At 38.4% G+C, this 23,475-nt stretch overlaps 1 protein-coding gene across 6 annotated transcripts in view; it reads right to left on the bottom strand.

Moving 5' to 3' along the window:
• The window catches only part of LOC126377805 (zinc finger protein castor homolog 1-like), a 132,758-nt gene that overhangs the window by 24,586 nt on the left and 84,697 nt on the right, over positions 1-23,475 (bottom strand). For 5 of the 6 annotated variants that reach the window (XM_050025657.1, XM_050025661.1, XM_050025659.1 and 2 more), the window contains 2 exons: positions 23,172-23,276; positions 22,520-22,586 (listed from right to left, as the gene is read on the bottom strand). In XM_050025657.1, coding sequence (XP_049881614.1) covers positions 22,520-22,586; positions 23,172-23,276 — 172 coding nt within the window. The remainder of the gene's footprint in view (positions 1-22,519; positions 22,587-23,171; positions 23,277-23,475) is intronic. The other variant, XM_050025662.1, reaches the window with a different exon arrangement.

The following is a 23,475-nucleotide window of genomic DNA, read 5'->3' as shown; positions in this document are numbered from 1 at the left end:
TTCATTCTTTCTTTCATTGTTCTTTTACACAATAACATCGAATGTGTCCATTGAAACCCTGACTTGAGAAGCTATAGGCTCATATAGTATGAGCATATAATGAGGACGGATGAAAAGCAAGAGAGGGGATATTTGGGTAGTGGATTGCCCAAGAAAGTGTGGATAGATTGTGTGAAAAAGGATATTTAGCGTGCTAAAGGCACACCTTTACTCACAAGTACGGAGAAGATGTGTCAAAGAGATGAACGGAAGAAGACATGTTTTACCGACCCCACCTAGAGTGGGATGAGGTCATAATGTCGACGAACCTACATAATCATGATAATACGTGCTATAACCTGTTGGTTGATTTCTATTTTACGTCAAAAATAATTAAGTACTTATCCTACTTATAAGAAACCTTATTGCCGTCAAACTAAAATAAACCAGTGATTCGACTCATTGAACTATATATTTCCATGTCTACGCCTCACTGACCTGATAATTTGGTCGATTACATAAGTCGTGCACGAGTAGAGATTGTAACACTAATAATAGTTGCTTCTAACATAAAGTTATTATTAATGAACTAGAGAGAAAAGATCACTTCGTTTTTGTAAATTTAAGGTAGGTTTAGACATCTGAGAGGCATCGTTTTTGTTTTGAGTACTTTTGTGAAACCTATGAGAAGTGCTGAGGGTTTTCTGTTAGCTCACTAAGAGTCCAGATAGCCCTAGCTGGCTTTCAGTAGGGGCATTTTGTCCAGGCAATTTTACCTTTCATAGACTCAGGCATTAATCCGAAATGAGAAACAAATTAGACATAATGATGAGTGGTTCAACATACATGCATAATTAAAAAACATAATAACGGGTTCTTAAAGTTAAAGCAGGGATATGAGACTCCCGATATTTCGACACTATCCCTGCTATCTTTCCGATATCCCTGCTTTAAACGCCGTAAGAACCCGTTATTGTGTGTTTTAATTATGATAATAACCGCGTAAACTTAAAACAATGTATACATTAGGTATACATACATAAATTCACGACTTTGGAATTCCATTTGCTTCGATCCTGACACTTCTGCCTATACAATTTTGGTAGTATTGTTTAGGTTATATAAAGTAAAAAGTTGTGACCCCATCTGTCTTATGTCATGAGGGATGTTACACCCTACACCGGGGTAGGCAGAGACTATGGAATTCCATTTGCTTCGATCCTGAAACATCTTTTGGTTCCTCCACATTCATCAATCGCTTCATACACGCACGCCCGGTTCAGGGCAGATCGTACTAAACCTTTTCTAAGGACATCCTAGAAGGACATACATTGACCAAACCAATTTGATGGTTTGGTTTGGTTTTGGTTTATATGTCCTTCTAGGTCTTCCTCTGCCAGCCCTACCACCACTCTTCGCTTTATATACCGCTTTCGTATTTCAAAAAAATGAGTGAGTCAGTGAGATGAGTGATTCAAAATGTCAAATAGTTTCGTTACTAAGTGTGAGTACTACTTTTCGCCGAATTAAGTAAATAATAAGAAACCGTTTTTATACTTGTTTTCTCGGAGGTTTGCCTAAGAAGGTAAGTTACTTTTATCCTAATTGGCCGTATGGGGAGCATTTAAGTCCCTTTATCGGTAATATTTTTTGCTGATTAAACACGTAAGTTTATTAATATATTGATAGTCCTCTCTGAAAAGAGAATCGTGTATGTGTGTTCACATCTTAACAGTATAAATATCTTGTTATTATCTTCTAATGACTCACGAATTTTAAATTTTATACTACGAAAGTGATTGTGCGAAAACGATAAACAGACTCCGAAATTAACATTAATTTATAACTATTGTTGTGTATAGCTAATGTTATTTAAATGTTACATACATGATCAGAGACGAAAATACATGTCAATGTACGCAATATGTAGGTTTAGATATTTGAGCTTATAAGATGAGGGGGGGTTAAAAAGCCACATCGAAAAGCAATATTGCTATTTTTGACATTTGTTTGCATTGCGCACTTACGTTTAGGTCAAATTCTAATGTTGCTTTTTTAGATGAATTGCTTCGATGTGGACTCTAAAATGGCAATGGGCGTGGTGTGAAACGCCCAATAACACCATGTTTGTGGTGAACATTATTTGGTTTCTGGAAAATGCTCTTTATTTATTTACTTAATAGTTTATTGTACGGTCACGAGCATTAATATGTATACACTTTAGTACCATGTCACATTAACTTTTTTGACAAATTGAACTGTAAGTCTTACTAAATGTTACGTATGTTAGTGCGACAGAGTCCTAAAGTGGGTACATTATATTGCTCATGACTGTATTTACACATAAATACAATTAGATTATAAACAACATAGACAAAGGCGGGTTAAAAAGTCCACACACACAACATTAAAGCATTCACCTGAAAAGCAATATTGCTATTTGACATTAGTTGTCATTGCGCTTTTATAGGCACAAATGTCAAATCGCAAGATTGCTTTTTAGTTTCATTGTTCAATGTCGCATTTCTAGCCCTCCAGCTCTTTTCCTGTAATAATTTCAGGAAAATAAAGAATAGGGTCAATTTTAAATTACGAATGACAATCAATACATTCCACAGGCAAAGGATGTATTGCTACACAGCCAAAAAATGGAGAAATAAAAGACAATGGCGTCGGACAGATTATATCCGACATAATAAACATTTATAATACGAAGGTAGTTTTTTAGGAAATTTCGTAAGATATTGTGCTTGCCCATTCAACCAAGACAATGGGGCATCATAATGTTCCTCGTCAGGGCAGGTCAAGTGTAAGAAAATGCGGCCCGGAGTTTTATGTAGTCTGTTTTTTGATAGGTGTGTTTATAGCTTCAGATTTAAATGATAATATTCGAAATGTATTTTAGTATTGACTAAAACACATAGTTGAAATAGAAACCTCTTTTTTACATACACGAGTACAGAAACTCACGCCTGTGATCTCTGACAGGGTAGGCAGAGACGCAAGTATTCAGTTGATAATTTGCAGCGACTTTTGATACGCAGTTTAAAATGGATATTAATGAATGAGCTAGTATGACCGCTGGTAAGAAGCCATTTAATTTAAAATATTTTTTATAAGATAAAAGTTTTTTTTTAAATTAGTTTTTAAATGATTTAAATGTATTTTAATTATTATGATGCATGAGTATATTATAGTAACTATTGGTGTGGCAATTACGATCCCGACGACCCGATTACTCTAGCCATAGAGGCAGCTAATCAGCTCGCGACACCAAACACTTCAGGACCCCGATACGTCGATGATTTCCCTCAATCAGCGCTTATAGCTATCGACCCACTAAGGTCGATTAATTCTTTCAAATATTTTTCCTCTCAGACGACGCCCTGAGCCGAGATTCGCGTCCAACAGGGCACCCTCAGGCCTGTTGTCTTAAACGTTGTACCGGGTGAGAGCCTTCAGCTCCCCATTTGTCCGGCCAAGTAGTTAATGCCATCTGCGGCAAATCTACAATAAGTCACGTCAAAAAATATACTTTGTGTGCCAAATAAATAAATTTTATTCCGGTCCGCAACTTGACAAGCCCATCTTTCATAATGGGTTTTGAACTCATTGAATGGAACTTTGTGATCGAAAGTTCATAACTTATTCGAAGAAGCATAGGTGTGTCACTTCCTTCAACGAAAGTAAGATACAAAGATAAGAATAGCTACTGTTTGGCTACAAAAGATAAAGAAAGATGTGTGGTCTTAGTATTACGTGGAAGACATACGTGAATTCCCGCTCGTAATTTTTAATAAGCTGAGCAGGTCCACAAGTAATAGGAGAAATACTTTCAGTGCTTTGATACGAGAACTTTAGGTCTGCTGTACGTTGATACGAGTTCCATTCCCGGTGGGGACATGTCTCAAAAATCACTTTGTGATCCCTTGTTTGGTTAGGACATTGCAGGATGATCACCAGATTGTCCGAAAGTAGGAAGGCACGATAAGCCGTTGGTACTGGTTACTACTTACTGATGTGAGTAATCGTTACATGAGTCATGTCAGGTGCCTTTGGCGGCTCTATAATAACCTTGACACCAGGGTTGTTGGGGTTGGTAATCCACGTCCCAACCCACAGAATAGACGAAGAAGAAGACCACATCATTTATCCTTACGTAAAGCATATGCAAGCATGTCATATTTAACTAATTTCACTCGCTAATCTAAACAAACCTCCGTCTACATTAGCTTTTTTATCTAAATCTCAAATGACATTTTACATCAATTAGTTTAAGAGCCAGTGTACGTTTCGGCGCTCTAATATGAAAAGGCTGTTTGACATTTCGATTATACCAAAATGCCAAGAGGATTTAAAAACTACTTATGCTTAAGAAACTTCTTAAGGAAATGCGTGAGAAACGTTTAACGTACGTTAAATAAACGTTAAACGTTAAACGTACAAGATAAATTACGAAATTCTGATTACCTAAGAAAGACAGTTCCAGTCCTTATATATTTACTGTCTTATGTACTTATATGTTGTATGTTATGTATGTAACAGGCATCCGCGGTAGCCCAGTTGACAGAAACCTTCACTTTCTATGAGAGTTCGCAGGTTCAAATCCTATAGGGATTGAAAGTGCGAGCGAGTTTCTTTTCCTTTCCCAACTTACTGTACTCACTACTTGGTCGAACAAGTGGGGACCGCTGAGGTCTCTCACCCGGACGCGGTGTGTTCTTTTATTATGCAAATACTTATCAATAGTCCATCAGAAGCAAGAGTATTAATAATAATAAGCCGAGTTCGTAGCTAGTTATATCCTTATAAGAACCACATATTGAGGCTCCGCCCTGCTGCATACAAACATCATACGACTATCCAAAATCACCAGGCCTCCGCAATCAATAGCAATCTTCAATCACCATATCAGCGCCAGAGATCTTCTTACATTGGACACACAACACAACTTTAAAGATGCCATCCGAATAAACTTAAACGGAGAATTGATATTCGTAAAGTCATAAACGTAAGGACGCGATTTAAATCTCAGATGGTTTTGTAAGTGAAAAATTGGTTTTGTAAATGTGCGTACGTTTTGTGATGAAGAGTAAATGTCAATTGATGGATGAGACGACTGATGCAGTAAGTAGCAAGCCCAAAATGATTATTTAAACAATAAATAGTATAATTAAAACACACAAGTGGGTTCTTACGAATATTATCGACAGAACGCCATTGCATCCCCAGACTCGTAAAGAAGGCTATTGAAATCAGAAAACACAAAAATTTCAATATGGAAGACGGGTTTAAATTATTGAGTATGTAAAATCCAGTGGTAGGTATTGTAAAAATCATAAAACGGCCTTATGTGGTGATAAAACGCGAGGACACAGTGAGACCAACCTCATCAACCCTGGTGTCAGGGTTATTATTGAGCCGCCAAAAGCCCCTGACATGACTCAAGTAACGACTACGTACTTACATCAGTAAGTAGTAACCGGGACCAATATTTCTTCTGGACAATCAAGTGAGTTTGGTGCGAGATCAGATAGTTCCGAACATTCCGACGTCAAATGTTAAAAAACAAGCGGCTAAGAAAGAGTGTAGACAGATTATGTCTGCCCTTAGATAATTATGGATCTACCTACTCCACTCCATTTTCATCAGTCGTCCCGTGATCATGGCACTTGCAACAATGTCAAAATATCGGGAATTTGATATTCAAAATTTAACGCGGTAAAAACTCGGTAATATTTGTTTTAGTGATATATTTATATGTCTCCGAGGAGCCGTGGTAACCCAGTGGGTAGAACGCTTGCCTCTAACTTTGAGGTCGCAGGTTGGAATCCAGCACCTAAACCAATGATTGTCGAATTAGTTATCGAATTCATGTTTGGATCATAAATGATTATCACGTGCTCAGCGAAGGAAAACATCGTGAGGAAACCGATATTTTCGAGAAATGCATTTTCGGAGATATGTGACCTAACCTGTCATCATCATCATCAGCCGTACGACGCCCACTGCTGGGCATAGGCCTCCCCCAAGGATCTCCACGACCAGCCCAATACCTAACCTGTATTGGGCTGGTTTTCCCTTTGCGGGTTGGAAGGTCAGTCGCTTCTGTAAAAAAACCGGACTTGACAAATCTTCAGGTTAGTAGTGAGTGATATATTTGTGTATGTAGAGAGTCCTAAAAAGGTTACCAATGTCGGATGGTCCAAAAACATCACATAAGCTTAAGAAACACGAACCATACATGTCGGAGATATTATACAATATCCTTACCATACAAAAGACGCCTTACAAGACCGTTCCTGCCTATCTAATTGAATTAAAATTGAATATATTAACAATTTGTACCCATTTCTTATAACTTTTGAAATACTCAACGTCTGTTAACTGTACTATCGTTTTTAGAGCGTTGGTTTAAAGTTGAAATTGTTTTGTAAAAGTAGCTTGTATGATTGTGTATCACGACGAATAGAATGAATCATTTTATTCTTCATTTAGGGTTGCCAGACGATCTCGTTAATGTTTTTTTTTAACTTATTTCAGGGTTCCGTAGACCACAATTTCTGCTGGTAGGTCCCTAACTTGAAAAATAAGAGTTTCAAGCTTGAAAGGGTCGGAATACGAAACTTTGTATTTGTTTTTTTTATCCTACACTGATTCCGAGACAACACGATATAGGAACTGATACAACCAGATAGACTACTAACTTCCATAGGTTGCCTGGAATGGATTGTTACTTAGCAATAAGGCCGCGTATTGTACTCTTTCATTACTCTGAGAGAAGTAAATCATCCCCTAAGGAAATGAAAAGGAGAAGGAGAAACGTGCTGATAACCGAAGTCTACGCTCCGTTTTAAAGATTTTATATGTGGTCCATTGTTATTTTTTTTTACTCCCAGTTCAACGAAATACATTCTTTTTATCAGTTTATTGTACTGCGCACATAACATAAAAGCAAATAGAGATAGTCGGTTTCTGCTTAATCCTAATAAGAATCTCTTCTAGAAATACTTCTTTGATAATGACTCCATTTTTCTAATTTACATTCTGGCAACCCTATTCACATGCGTCATTGTGTGATGGCAATGTTAAATTTGCCTTCGAATACTTCAGTGACTAAGTACAAATGTCTTTTACTACATATGAATATGTTTCAAAATAGTGCCGAATCATATTTTTCTAACCGCATCTATATATTTGTTGGAACTATGTACTTTTTGTTACTGAATACGGTTTTAAGATTACCAGATATGGTGTAAACGTGCCGTGCTTTTTTTTTATTTTTGTATCGATTATGCATTGTTGCTAAGATTGGAAATATGCTTAGGCGTTTTCCTGTTTAGATAAAAGATTATTGTTAGAGTTATTTAAGTGCTGAACTGTGGGTTCTCCATTTTTACCTATTAAGATTTCGGGTAGATTTGAACACAATAACCTGATACATGGTGTATTTAAACTACATCCTATTCCGTTGGGCGTACGAGAGTCAATCAGCTGTGACAATCTTAAAATGTCTAAGTACTATCCTCGGCTGTGACGTCTGTCAGTTTCGTACTGTAGAATAAGGAATAATACTACGTATACAACGGTAACCCTCCGCTCCCCACCAGCGACTGAGCTAAGTTTACCTCACCCCCTCGGTCTTACTTTAGTCTTCAATCGTATGGCGTCGTCACACACACAGATGCGCGTGTAAGATAACGTCAATGTGTAGTGTCTGTGTAAAACGAAGTACATAAGGCTGGTTTCATTTTGACATGACTTATTGTAGCCGCAGATGGCATTAACTACTTGGTCAGACAAGTGGGGACGCTGAAAATTTAAGACAACAGGCCTGAGAGTTCCCAGCTGGGCGTGAACCTTGGCTCACGGCGTCGTCTGAGAGGGTTATATTGAAAATATCAGGGTAGAGTAGTGTAGTGGGTTGATAGGGTAAGCGCTAAAAGAAGGAAATCGTCGGCCACACTGGCGGGGTCGGTATCGGGTTCCTGAACTGTTTATTGTCGCGAGCTGTCGGGATAGGATCGTATATTACATCCCCCGATATTGACGGACTACGTGGTCCAATGAAGAGCGCCTCGCAATCCGGAGGTCCTGGGTTCGAATCCCGGCAGTAACTTACCACAAAAATCACTTTAATTTTAACTGTATCCCTACCCACCCTTAGTGATTACTTTATTGCTATTTTGATGAAATAAAACAATATTAAAGAGAATGGACGCATTGCGCATGCGTGATTTCTATCCCTCTCTACTTGTGTAGGAAGAAACGACGCATCTTCGACTTAATTGACTAGTAGACAAGGTAAAACAACCATGAAGAAAACTGTCAAGAATGACAAGATAAACAGAACAAAACTACATAACATACGTTAAGGCGGAATCATTTACTCCAATCACCGTGCACTCCGAGGGGCGACGGGACAAACAAAGATTTACAAGCTTTGATTAAGTATTGCTAATGATAACGATCGCATGATTGCGATCAGTCGCTTTGAAGCGGGCATTCATTTGAGCATTTTAAACTAAATACATGTACACACACACACACACACACACACACACACGCGCGCGCGCATTCATGTATTGAACAAAACAAATTAGGACTTTGTGGTGGTTGTAAATAAGAATTATTTATTCCACAAAAACACGCATGTCGATCAGTTCGGTTGGATCAGTTACAGGAATGTACTTTCTTACCGACTTAAAGATACATACATACATAAACTCACGCCTATTTCCCACCGGGGTAAGCAGAGACTATAGAATTCCATTTGCGACTTAAAGATAATATTCTAGAAAATATTATTCCTTGCTTTTAAAATTAGACAGATTTTAAAGTTTTTTATTTATTTACATATACACAAGCATTCTCTCTATTTAAGAGCTCTCTCTCTCTCTATTTAAGAGCTGCGCTCTTGTCGGTGGAGTAATCGCCATCCCTCTCTTCTTTCCGCCAAAACCTTCACCTCCCGATACGACACGACCTGCACCTTCTCTTTTATTTGTTTCATAAATGTTCTCCTTGGTCCTAGGTGATTGTAGTAAATAAAAATATTTATTCCACAGAAACTTGGGTGTTGTCGTATCAACAGTGGCTGCAAGTTGTCTTTGATTACTTGTGGCTCTGCCCACCCCATTTGGGATTACGGGCGTGAGTTTATGTATGTATGTATGTACTTGGGTGTTGCTCCGGTCGGGTCAATTTCAGGAGTGTTTTATTAGAACTTTATTCTTCCTTCTATGCTGTTCTGGGTGCAAATAAAAAACATAGAAAACGTTCAGCTGCTTGTCTTCCCGGGCATGTCGTAAAAACCGACAGAGGGATTGTGTCCTCTAACATGATGGACTAAAGTTATGGGCGATAGGCTGATCCCTTATCACCATAAGGTTCATCATATCCAGCTTACGACATCGTATCAACAGTGGCTGCAAGTTGTCTTTGATTACTTGTGACCCAGCCCACCCCATTAAGGATTACGGGCGTGAGTTTATGTATGTATGTATGTATGTTATTCTTCAGGAATGTACTGTCCAACCGACTTGAAGATTCAACAAAATATTACTTCTTACTTTTATTAGACAGATTTTGAAGTATTTTTATTTTTAATTACTTTTTTTTCGAAGCACGGGATTATCTTGCTTTTACGGACAATCAGGCAATTGAAGCCTGCAACATCTTTACCAAGACATTCTCACAAAGTGATTTCGACAATGTCCCCATCGAGAATCGAGCCCGGACCTCCAGATTGTGAGCCTAACGCTTTAACCATTAGATCACGGAGGCTGTTCAATATCTCCACCAACCTGCAGTGGAGCAGCGTGGTGGACTATGCTCTATACCCCCTCCGGTTGGTTGAGAGGAGGCCTGTGCCCAGTCATCATCATCATCATCAGCCCATTAACGTCCCCACTGCTGGGACACGGGCCTTCCCTATGGATGGATAGGGAGATCGGGCCTTAAAACATCACGCGGGCCCAGTGCGGATTGATGGTTATTAACGACTGCTAATGCAGCCGGGACCGACGGCTTAACGTGCCTTCCGAAGCACGGAGGAGCTCGAGATGAAAACTTTTTTTTGTGGTCACCCATCCTATGACCGGCCTTTGCGAAAGTTGCTTAACTTCAACAATCGCAGACCGAGCGCGTTTACCGCTGCGCCTCCGAGCTCCGAGCGCCTAGTAGTCGGACGTATATTATAGGCTATTAATTTATGTCGTGTGCACTTTTTTTAAAATTAATTTAAGTCTGTGTATTCTTAAAGAAAGAAGCCTATGCTTTTACTGACACGCTCGTCCCAGCTTGATTGGAGTAGCGGGTTCAATTCGATTTAATTTTCCCTTTGTTATTTCCTGAAAACTTGTTGCTCTGTCTACCCCAATATGGAGTACAGGCATGATCCAAGTTTCTTTAAGTACATTATCAATCGCTATCACTTGCTACCCGATTGCCATCGTGATACGTAACAACGGATTCCTGCGCATCGCATCTAGATCCTATCGATCGATGGATCTTGATTTGATCTACGCATATGCGCGCTCATAATTACTGCGCTCTTTCATGCGCCTTTCATGCGCCGAAAGCTTTATCGGCGTGTGCGCATGTGCCTTGTAAACGTCTCCAATCATAAGGTTTAATGTTCATTTATAATGTTAATTACATACATAATTAACTGTATTGTAACTAGAATAATTATAGTTTAAATCATTTGTTGCCAGATGCGTACGAGCATCAGGTTGTAGTATTAGTACTAGATAATAATTATAATGTATTAATAGCATCCGTGGTCTAGTGGCTAGAGCGTTAGATGCACGCTCTGGAGGTCCGGGTTCGATTCTTGATGGGGACATTGTCGAAATCACTTTGTGAGACTGTCCTTTTAGTAAGGACTTTGTAGGCTTGAATCACCTGATTGTCCGAGAAAGTTATTTAAACAGGACATGTTAAGCCGTTGGTCCCGACCATTAGCCGTAAAAACACCATTTTTCTTAGTAACTCGTATCAAAAGTGATCCGTGATTCAGAAGGCACGTTAAGCCGTTGGTCCCAGATACTAACTTACTGATGTAAGTAAGTAGTCGTTACATGAGTCATGTCAGCGGCCTATGGCGGCTCCATAGTAACCCTGACACCAGGGTTGCTGGGGTTGGTAATCCACCTTACAACCCGCACGATAGAAGTCTTCTAATTACTTGTGGCTCTGTGTACCCCATAGTATTCAGTAAAAAGATGTATAGTTTATATGCTTCCAGTCGGCCCATGAGATTCAATCGAGAAAAAAATATCGATTATCGACCCATTAATTCTCATAATCGATGCTTGTCGATGCGATCTCATTCTCATTTATCCATCACTACTCGATCTGTTTCTTTTTTGTTATTGTTTGTATTGCAGCTAAGAAGAGATACAATGAAAAAAGGGAATAGAAAATATCTGAGAATAGTGAACCTCTTTATTATTTAGTTAGTAATTAAAAAAAAAATATCTTGAATGTTGTAATAGTATAAAATACGGTCATTGTCCATTGAATTTTATTTATGTAATTTTTATGTATATACCGATGGTGTATCTTAAATACATAAATAAATTTGAACGTTTTGTGAATAAAGTGTTATTATTATTATAAATAAAATAAATATTTTGTTTTAATTAACCTCACTATCACAAACGAGTAGTTTTTATCGATTTCAGCCATCTTTTCATTTTTTATGAATTAGACGAGGTCCCGAATATTTCGGGATCTCGCGGGATTCATATTTCCAATTCCGCGGGATCTCGAATTTGCAATCTCGAGTCAGGATTGCATTAAACCTTTTCTAAGGACACCTCCAATTTGGTCAATGTACGTTCGCGCCCACCCTCAGGCCTGTTGTCTTAAATTTTGTACCGGGTGAGAGCCTTCAGCGCTCCCCATTTGTCCGGCCAAGTAGTTAATGCCATTTGCGGCAAATCTACAATAAGTCACGCCAAAAAAAAGGTCGATGTACGTCTTTTGTTGGAGGCCGAGGAAATGGATTCTGGTAGGGCTCTAGCTAGAACATCACATACATACATACATACATAAACTCACGCCCGTAATCCCAAATGGGGTGGGCAGAGCCACAAGTAATCAAAGACACCTTGCAGCCACTGTTGATACGAAGTCCTAAGATGGATATGATGAACCTTATATCGCCCATAACATTAGTCCATCATGTTAGAGGACGCAATCCCTCTGTCGGTTTTTACGACATGCCCGGGAAGACAAGCAGCTGAACGTGTTCTATGTTTTTTATTTGCTCCCAGAACAGCATAGAAGCAAACATCACCGATTGAGAAATTGGTCGGTGTACTGCGGAACGGAAGGCGATTGGGGCAACCACCGTTCTACACGCTCTATCTATGGAGTATTGAAGGCGATTACTCCACCGACAAGAGCGCAGCTCTTAAATAAAGAGAGAGACGTCCTTTGTAGTTTTTAGATATGTAAAATCGAAGTAGGGTTCGATTCTCAGTCAACAAAATTTCTAAGTATAACCGTATCATAATTACAAAGAAGACACAGTCATATAAGTCGAGTGAAGGAATGCTCTGCCAAACCCCTTATGTGTTCACCGTGAATTACAAGTGCTTATTACGTTGAATTTACATTTCGAACGCATTGGGTTAGAGGTGGGAAGCATTATAACTGTTATTGTCATGTCACTAATATTGCGGAACGGCTATAATTTTGTAATAGGTACTCAAGCGTACATATTTGCCATTTTTTAAAATAAAATTTTATTATTATTGAACAGCCTCCGTGGTCTAGTGGTTAGAGCATTAGGCTCACGATCTGGAGGTCCGGGTTCGATTCGGGTTTGGTAAGGACTTTTCAGGATTGAATCACCTGATTGTCCGAAAAAGTAAGATGATTCCGTGCTTCGGAGGGCACGTTAAGCCGTTGGTCCCGGCTATTAGCCGTAAAAACACCTCCACCAACCTGCATTGGAGCAGTGTGGTGGAGTATGCTCCATACCCCCTCCGGTTGATTGAGGGGAGGCCTGTGCCCAGCAGTGGGACGTATGTAGGCTATTTATGACATTATTGAAGCTTTGGTATTTATCTTCTCTTCTTCTATCGTGTGGGTTGTGAGGTGAATTACCAACCTCATCAACCCTAGTGTCAGGGTTATTATTGAGCCGCCAAAGGCCCCTGACATGGCTCATGTAACGACTACTTACTTACATCGTCGTCGGCTTAATGAATCGTCATTAAGCCTATGTATCGACATAGGTCGAAGAATTTCGCATGGACATTATGAGGACCCGGTGGTGTAGTAGTTAACACGCTCGTCCTGCGCTTGACACTTGACAAGAGGTGCGGATTCAAGTCCCGTCCGAGTCAGATTTTGTTTAGAATTTTTTCTTTGCGATTTTTATTTCACAGTTAGTCTCTGCACACCCTAATTAAAACACATAATAACGGGTTCTTACCGCGTTTAAATGGGGATATGAGACTCCCGATATTTCTGCACACCCTAATAGATATTACAGGCGTGAATACCTAAATCTCATTGACATGACGCCATTTACATCAATCGTTAAGATTAAATCATTCACCCAAATCAAAAGGCGAGAAACAAAAAGAGTTAAAAGATAAAAAAGGTAAAAGATAAAAGGTAAAAGGCAAGCTTTTACCTTTTATAACTCAAAACGGACCGAAGATCTCTGGTCACATAATACATTATAATTTCATACAATGATACAAACTGCATGCTCAAATGAATATGCAACAAAAGTGAAGCTGTTGTAAGAATTGAGTTATTGTGATCGTTTGTATGTGTGCGGAGCTTCACACATGCACACACACACACACACATACGTGTTGAGAAATGTGAATGACTTCAGCAAGTTTAGCGAGGGATTGTATGTACCTAAAGCGAGATCTTAAACAACAAACGGACAGACAGACCGACTGGCAACAAAGCGATCTTATAAGGTTTCAATTTAGCCTATTTAGTTTCGGTAACTCAAAAACTGTAGTTATGTAATGAGTATTATGAGTTTGGAGAGGATACTAAGAGACAGAAAGCTCACGCCCCTAATGCCTGTCGATGTAGGTAGAGCGACAAGTCATCAGAAAATGTAACACAGCCAAACTTTAATTACCCATGACATGTTTAGAATCTAAGGGTGCTATTAATAAACTAATCTCAGTTCTGAGACTGCCCTCAAGATCATGTCAATGTGACAGTTTTCATATAAAAACTGAGATTTGAGTATGATCTTGAGGGCAGTCTCAGCTGAGATTCGTTTATTAATACCACCCCAAATGTGTACCATTTAGCAACATTCTGCGGCACGCTGAGAGGTGAGGATATGGTATCCCGACGTGCCGGCAGAGTAGGGGAATGATTGACGATGATGACGATGATAAAGTAGAAGCAACAGCAACAGGAATATATACAGTTTATTAAAAACACTTCACAAACAGTAACATAGTCACAAACATAATAGTTCACAATATACACATTTCACAAAAGAATCAAGACTTAGGAATTAGAGGGCACGGCCCTAAACAGTATAATATACTTGTTGTTTTAATGAAGGTCGGGGATGCAGTGAGTCAAAAGTGAGTAGAATGAAAGGAAATGCGAATGGAATGGAATGAGAATTTCGTAATTTAAAATGATGATGGTCCGAACAAAAGGCCAGTATGTGCAGAGTTTGTACTCTGCTACAATTCTACTAACTTTACAGCCATAGATAGCGAGCAATTTATTTTATTTTAAGCAACCACCAGAAAAACAGATCAGATAAGGTCCATTTCTGTTTTGTTTTGCCCATTTGATCTGGATGATTAATAAATGACTTGATTTTAACACTCAGCAAGCCTTACCGAAGTTACACGCAATGTAAAAGCTTTCGCATGTGTATCAGCGAAAATATGTATGTATGTGTTTGTATATGATTGATACACATGTGTGTGTTGCGCACACGCATAGAAATGCATATTTTATGACGTTCGGCGCGCACTGCGCGGTGCCACAAAGAAATTATACGCGTATTAAATCCGTAGAGGTGTTATTTTTTTCTTTTATTTTTTCAACATTTCTACATGTAGATAGATTGGCATTGTTGGACTTTATGCTTAACAGTTGCCAAGCAATGTTTATGTGTCGGTGGAGGTTCGTTTAAATTAAATGGATATATAGTTTTGAAGGCTATAAAGTAGAATATCTATCTCAAGACCAAAGTAAGTATATCAGGGCAAAATTTATAGATTGGCTGATGTAAGTATGTAGTCGTTACATGAGCCATGTCAGGGGCCTTTGGCGGCTCAATAGTAAACCTGACACCAGGGTTGATGAGGTTGGTAATCCACCGCACAACTCATACGATAGAAGAAGATATATCGGAAAAAACCTCGAATGAAAGAATAGAAAGTTTTTTTTACTCTCTTAGGCCCCTGCCTAAAAAAATAACATTGACTTCTGACATAACTATAGATAAATATAAAAGTATCACTTTCATGACTGTACACCTCGGCCTACCCCTTTGGGTATGCAGGCGTGGAGTTATGGATGACTTTATATACGAAAAGGCTTACCCAGCCTAATCAAAATTTGCTTACTTAGTAAGTGTTGAGATATGTTCTTTTTTTTACATGACTTATTGCAGATTGGCTTCCGTTTTTTTCGCTCATTCTATTTTTTTTCAATCCACAGTGTAGTGGAGCGTGGTGGAGTGTGCTCTACCCCTTGTCCTACTACCCCTGTCCTTTACCCCCTCCGGTTGATTAAGAGGAGCCCTGTGCACAGCATTGGGACATATTTATAGGCTATTTATGTTATATTATGTTTATTTTTTTAGCAATATTCGACTCTACAGTTTTCTCTGTCAGCGGAGAGGATATGCGTTCAAAGTTGATTAACAAAAGACTGTTCAAAACATGTGATGTGATAGTCTGTGTGCTTCCCGTTCGAGTCCCTGTTAGGGATCATCTGTTTTGATGTAATTTCTTGATTCATGTACTTTGGCATAACGGGTAAACGTCGGAATCGAAATGCGCAAAAATTGGCGATTAGACTTTGGTTTTTCATTTCTTGTTGATATATTTTTCATGACTAAACGTACATGTTTGGCTCATAGATAATTGATATCGGTTTTCCGTTCTACTGAATCAAGGAGGGGTAAGACGAGTGCGCCTGCGTTTTGCGCGAACGTTTGCGCACCGTAATATATCCTGCGCATCTGACCGCTTCCATCATCATCATCAATTGATATCACGTGGTCTCCAGGGTTTGTGGGTTTTTTGGTGGTTGCCTGGAAGAAATTGCTCTAGAGCAATAAGGCCGCCCAAATTGTACTGTATTCATGTGTTATGTCTGATTGTTTAAATGTAGTTCTGTGCAATAAAGTATTATTTGATTTGATTTGTGCCCGGTTAATGGCAATAGGCTCGGCCTCTATTACATGGGACTTGAACATAGCTGGTGAGGAGTTGGTGCCTCAGGAGTTACACGCGTGATGCTGTGTTATGTTACATTGAAAAAAAAAGTAAATATAGCTCGGCATTGATTGCATTTGGTGCGGGGCAGAGAGTGTCCGGCCTACAAGTACATAGTATTATGTGCTCAAGATTCGGAGGTTCCGGGTTCGAATCCCGGTGGGGACATATCACAAAAATCACTTTGTGATCCCTAGTTTGGTTAGGACATTACAGGCTGATCACCTGATTGTCCGAAAGTAAGATGATCCGTGCTTCCCGTTAAGCCGTTGGTCCCGGTTATTACTTACTGATGTAAGTACGTAGTCGTTACATGAGTCATGTCAGGGGCCTATGGCGGCTCAAAAATAACTCTGACACCAATGTTGATGGGGTTGGTAATACACCTCACAACCCACACGATAGAAGAAGAAGAATTCAATCTTAAATCTCAATGAAGCTATCGATAATAAATTCTAACCCATGAAAATCACAACGCATTTAACATTTTTATGAGATTAAAATGCTCTCAAATAAATATGTTACAAAATGACATATCGATTCAGCGATAAAATCATCGATTAAGTTAGAATCTTGTGTATTGTATACCTGTCTCTTTCTAACTCATTAGAAATTACCATTTCTATCTCATTCTTTGATATTTTATTAGCCCATGTTCACCGGAGGCGATAGAGTTGTAATATATTTTGAAAATTTGTTAATTACTATAATTAGATCTCGATACAAATGTATTATATGTTTGTTACGTGTTCCGTTTATCGATATTATATCGGTTTACGTGTCTTAAGTATTCTCAGATTTAGAGATCTGTAGGTAAAGTGTTCTATTCAAAAAATATTAGGTATCTACTTACGCATGAAAGAAAAATCAAAGCAAATGGAATTCTATAGTCTCTGCTTACGGTGGGAAATAGGCGTGAGTTTATGTATGTATGTATGTATGAAAGAAAAATCAACATATCCTCTCTCCTAGACTTTTGTTTTTTTATGTTATTACTAGGAATTATTCATTAAATAAATATAAGGTACCTATGCATTTCACTATTTTACATTTTATAAGTACAGGTAATATTATACGAATATTTGTATTTGCAAGCAACATACGGAAGTAATAAGAATTACTTTTTTATGATTTCTTGTGTTAGAAAAAATGTTTATATCAGATGTGAATCGCAATAAATCTACTTATTATTAATAACCAACCTTCATTAAATACCAAAATAATATACTCACTTTAACACCGTCTAAAGTAGAAACACCTCCACTTATTTAATAAATTATTCGATATAACTACGGAACCAAATAACGTGATAGTATGTTTTATAAAGAAACGATTCCAGTTTGTCATAATATTTTATTTTTATGAATGTAAAGTTCTAAATCGAGAGACATTCGAATGTTTTAACCGATTAATGTATCGATTAGGTCGTTGTTCATTTAATTAGAATCGCTCTCTTTACGTTCACAGCTCAATTCGTTTCTTATTTTGAATTGTAAAAAAAATACTGTTAGGTGTTTTATAAAACAAGTTTCCTTCCGCATGGCATAAACAAGTTTTAATTTTTAACCAGTAGTTTTGGCAATTGCAATTTGGAAAGGTCAACTTTCTCTAATATTTCGCTAGGAATTATTTACAGTAGGAAATCGGTTTATTAAGAGTTAATGGTCTTAATGGAAAGAGTGCAATTTTTTTTTATTTTATACTATTTTTTTTACTAAAAGATTTGAGTGCGTTTTTTATTTTCCAGGTGGTCTAAGGTGCAGAACGCAAACTCAAATAGTACATATTCACTCTTGCCTTGAAAATCACAAAAAAAAACTTGCGATTCAGATCTTTTTCAGCTAAGCGCAGAGTAGCTTTCCATTATGCGGATTTTAATGGATAATACAACAAATTAGATTAAGTTAATATAAAGATAATTTCAAATAGCCATCTTTCTATTTGAAATTGAATATTCGTGTTATATATGCTTCACGCAACAAAACAGACATGTAATCAGTATCGTTCTATATTTTTTAGATCTAATTCTCGTATGATACCCGTGACCAATTGATATTCGTTCTCACAAATAACCAGTGGCCCCAATGCCTTGTTTACCAAATACGAGGAAATGATTCGTTTAAAATGAGCGTAATTGAACTTTTATTGCGTTGTAAAATTTATTCTACGTAATGTCACTTATAAAAAACTTTGTGGCTTTCAAATGTGGATTTCCGATTTATTAAAATTTTTGCAATCTTTAATTCTTTTTTTAAATATTGTACATGCTTAAATTACAAATTCGAAACGTTTCGCATTCTAAAACATCAATTACATAATAAATTGAAAAAATATAAGAACGCGAATTTTAGATTTAAATTAAAAAGTAAACCGAGCTAATTCTTTTTTCTAAATTTAAATTAAGTTAAGTTTTAAACTTTACCGCCTAAAAGTACAGTTTTTCAATCAACTACTGTTTATTTATTTTTTTCTAAAGGCAAATGCCGCGTCAATATTCGTCCAATAGGAGGTTTTTTAAATCACCGCGGCAAAGGAAACGCAGCATTAATGCTGCATACAGCCAATCATGTCGCACAGTCGCACGACAATAAAGAACGAATCGGCGCCCACCGGACGCGTTAAAACTAGACCATTATACAGTAAATGGGAAACATTTTGCCTATTTGTGGGACCCCTTGTGGGTAGCGGGAAATATGACTGGGATTTACACACATACATAAACTTGCGCCCGCGATACTTATTGGGATGGGCAGTGAGTGCCTGAGCTAATCAGAAGACGGCTTGCGAATACAGATTCAAAAACCTAACACTAAGTAGTCAAAGTGTGAAACTGAAATAAAATGTACTTAAAAAAATATATATTATATAAAACATTTGGGTATCTACACAGCAGCAGAGCTCTTGACTCTTCAGAGGGTGAGCAGAACAGCAATTAGGCAGAATATAACGACTTTTTCAGCATGAATTTTATGAAGAAAATATACGTACATTGACGCAAACACTAATGCAAAGACAGCATCATACATAGCTAAACTTTATATCCTAAGGCCGAGATTTCCAGACACTATAGAAAAACAACGGAATCCGTATTTTAAAAGGACATTCGGTTTTACGACGTAATTTTTTCTTTAACCCGACTTCAGCCAGAGGTTGAAAACATTTTTTTCCAAATCAAAAAGGCGCGTAGTCCCTTTATGCCCATGACTCCAGTTTTAGAGCAACAGTTGACTTCCTGAGCCGTAATGACTGAAACCTCAGCGGTAATCTGGTCCAATCGAGACAAATTCACTCAATTGTCCCAGAGGAGGGTCCGTTGGTTAATAGAATTGAACTATGTTTACTGTATCGTAAAGCGGGTTTCGTAAGCCCTATTTGGTGCGCAGGATTGGCAGTTTTATCACAGCTCAGATGCTCCATACAAAAATCTCTATCTTACCGCGTGAGTGAGCGAGACAGAGACTCCGCGCGCGCTCCCTTACTCCTTAACGGCTTACGGCCATAACATAAAACAAGTAAAATAAGGCCGCCAGTTGTGCTTTTCTGTACATCATGTTGTCCTCTGTATTCTGTGTCCATTGTGCTCAATAAAGTATTTTAATAAAGTATTTATCTATCTATCTATCAAGTTCACGACTATATCCCAACTGGGGTAGTCAGAGGTACGTCCATCGCAAGATGAAGTAGTAAGACTAAAGTAAGACCCAGAGGGGGTGAGTTCGGCGCCCTATACGAATTGGTGCGGGGCGAAGCGTTACCGTTCTATACGTAGTGTTGTTTATTAGGTATTTATTCTATGACGTGTGAAGTTGAGTGATAGAGTGAGAAGAAAAGGTTTAATACGATCTACTCTGAACCGGCGTGCGTGTATGGAGCGATTGATGAATGTGGAGGAAGCAAGAGAAGTGTGTCAGGATCGAAGCAAATGGAATTCTATAGTCTCTGCTTACCCCGGTGGGAAATAGGCGTGAGTTTATGTATGTGTGTATGTATGTTTTTCTATGACGTAAGTGACACAAAGCGCGTGAGATTTTTTTTTTTTTTTTTTTCAAAATATGTGTTTTTTTTTTCGATTCTGCCAGCGCACACAAGATTATTTACAATCTACAATACACTCCTAGTCACCGAAGCCCATTAATATTACTTACTATTTCCCAATACAAGAAAGGTTCAACGGCCAAAAACTAAATATTTGTGTAGAATGGTTAATTAAGTCAAAACCGAAATTACCGATCATGGCATAAATTAGTATAGTCTGTGTTTACCGACAGATTTCACGTTGTGGTGCAAAGATTTCACTGTTTTGAGGAGGGCTCGCTTGACCGCATAGTAATTATATTTTTATTCCAAATAGGCTCGCGTTAGACCGCAATGTCACCTGCAGCGTCTTCTTCTATCGTGTGGGTTGTAAGGTTACCAACCCCATCAACCCTGGTGTCAGGGCCCCTGACATGGCTGATGTAACGACTACTAACTTGCATCAGTAAATTGTCGGGATCAATGGCTTAACGTTCCTTACGAAGCACGGATCATCTTACTTCCGGACAATCAGGTGATCAGCCTGTAATGTTCTAACCAAACTAGGGACCACAAAGTGATTTTCGTGATATGTCTCCACCGGGATTTGTACTCGGGACCTCCGGATCGTGAGCCGAACGCTCAAACCACTGGAAAGGCTTAATCATAACCTTGATATCAGGGTTGATGAGGCTGGTATTCCACCTAACAACCCACACGATAAGAAGAATCCGTTCTATACGTAGTATTACTCTTTTTATTCTCTAGGACTGGGACAGGATATTTTTATAATATTTGAGTCTGAACATAGAAATCCGGACGCGACGATCGATACTAGGGTTAGTATTAATAAACTAATCTCAGCTTTGAGACTGCCCTCAAGATCATGTCAATGTGACAGTTCTCATATAAAAACAGGGACTTGAGCATGATCGTGAGGGCAGTCTCAGCTGAGATTAGTTTATTAATACCTCCCTATGTTTGGGAAGACAAATGAAAATGTTTCGATACTAATGGAAACTGGTTTAACTAACACGTACTAATTAACCCCGGCAGAAGTGTCGTAATTAGCACAATGTCTGAGAGGACACGAAACGGCCCAGTTCCATAGATTTACACGTATTTTGTAAGTGATTCTTGTTATCGGGTTTACAGAAGTTTCTCGATGCCTGTGAAAACCACGTACTTAAGCGCCATTTTGAAAAATCACATGCGAATGTTATTGTTAACAAAACTTCGCAATAAACAAGCTATAGTATCAATCCAAGTAAAGTTTGAGGACTCATTTTTTATCCGGATTGAAATTAAATTGAGAAATCGACGTTTTGATAACGAAAACCACGCCTATTTCCCACCGGGGTAAGCAGAGACTATGGAATGCCATTTGCTTCGATCCCGACACAATTCTCTTGCTTCCGCAACATTCATCAATCGTTTCATACACGCACGCCGATTCAAAGTAGATCGTACTGAACCTTTTCTAAGGACATCTCCAATTTGGTCAATGTACGTCCTTTTAAGTCTTCCTCAACAAAATTTGTGGAAAGGCATTCATGAGGTTGTCACTGTAAGGCTCTGCTCACTTCTTAACGGATTATGAGTGTGTTTTTTTTTGTGTATCCGTACCCCCTCTGGTTGATTTTGGGGAGGTCTGTGCCCAGCTGTGGGACGTATATAATATCCTGTTTATGTATATTATGTTATTTAATAAATATCTAAGTATTATGTTTGTAAGCCGAAGGGCTTTTACTCTATGTATACGCGTTAGAGTCTAATCTTATTTGACTTTTTGTGGTTGTAAAAAATGTGGACAAGTTCTAACAAATATTTTGTTCAAAAAAATGTTATTAGCGAGCGAAATCAAAGATGACCAACTCAGTATCAACGTATAATAAAGAGTGAAAGATCACAAAATTATAATAATGTAGAAACCTTAGGTACTTTACACCCTCGTTGCTATGGACCATATAATCAACAATACCTAAGCAACGGGGGTTGCCAGATCTGACGCCAACAAATGTATAATTGTAAAAACAGCTTATGTTATAACCACTTACCGCTGGTCTGAAGTTTTCTTTCTTGTGAATCTTCAGCGTCCATCGGAGACTGTTTTTGGAAGAAACCCTGTGAAAATACATACAAATTAGTATAAAAAAGACATTAAATAATTTAAAAATTATGTTTAAAATGAATGATACATGAATCTAACAGCCTCCGTGGTCTAGTGGTTAGAGCGTTAGGCTCACGATCTGGAGGTCCGGGTTCGATTCCCGATGGGGATATTGTCGAAATCACTTTGTGAGACTGTCCTTTGTTTGGTAAGGATTTTTGGTGCTTGAATCACCTGATTGTCCGAAAAAGTAAGATGATTCCGTGCTTCGGAGGGCACGTTAAGCCGTTGGTCCCGGCTATTAGCCGTAAAAACACCTCCACCAACCCGCATTGGAGCAGCGTGGTGGAGTATGCTCCATACCCCCTCCGGTTGATTGAGGGGAGGCCTGTGCCCAGCAGTGGGTGTTAGGCTGTTTATGTTTTATGAACGTTATCATATCCATCTTATAAAACCTAAAACCCCATTGTTGGGTAAAACCTTTCCATCGGTATTACACGTGAGTACTATGGCATGTTTTTCGTAATTGAGAAAGTCATCACGCCACTTCTTTTAAAGTCTGTCTATTAATGTCTATAGCGTAATTCGAAATAATTTACCTGCATTTGTAAATTGGCTAAATCCTCCAAATTTTTCCTCATCAGCATACTTTGCTGTTCAAATTCCGATACGCTGTTACCAGCACTTGACGTTGTTGATTGTTCCTATAAAAGTTATATTGTGTTATATGCATGTATTTATAATAATAAGCATGTCCTAACGGCCTCTGTGGACCAGTCGTTGAGCGTTGGACTCAGGATCCGGAGGCTCCGGGTTCGAATGTCTAGTTTCTTTAGGACATTACAGGCTGATCACCTGATTGTCCGAATGTAAGATGATCCGTGCTTCGGAAAGCACGTTAAG

Source organism: Pectinophora gossypiella, chromosome 24, assembly GCF_024362695.1.
Source record: "Pectinophora gossypiella chromosome 24, ilPecGoss1.1, whole genome shotgun sequence".
NCBI classification, from domain to species: Eukaryota; Metazoa; Arthropoda; class Insecta; order Lepidoptera; family Gelechiidae; genus Pectinophora; species Pectinophora gossypiella.
The sequence above is the reverse complement of the archived record's forward strand: the minus strand, read 5'-3'. Positions and strand labels throughout refer to the sequence as shown.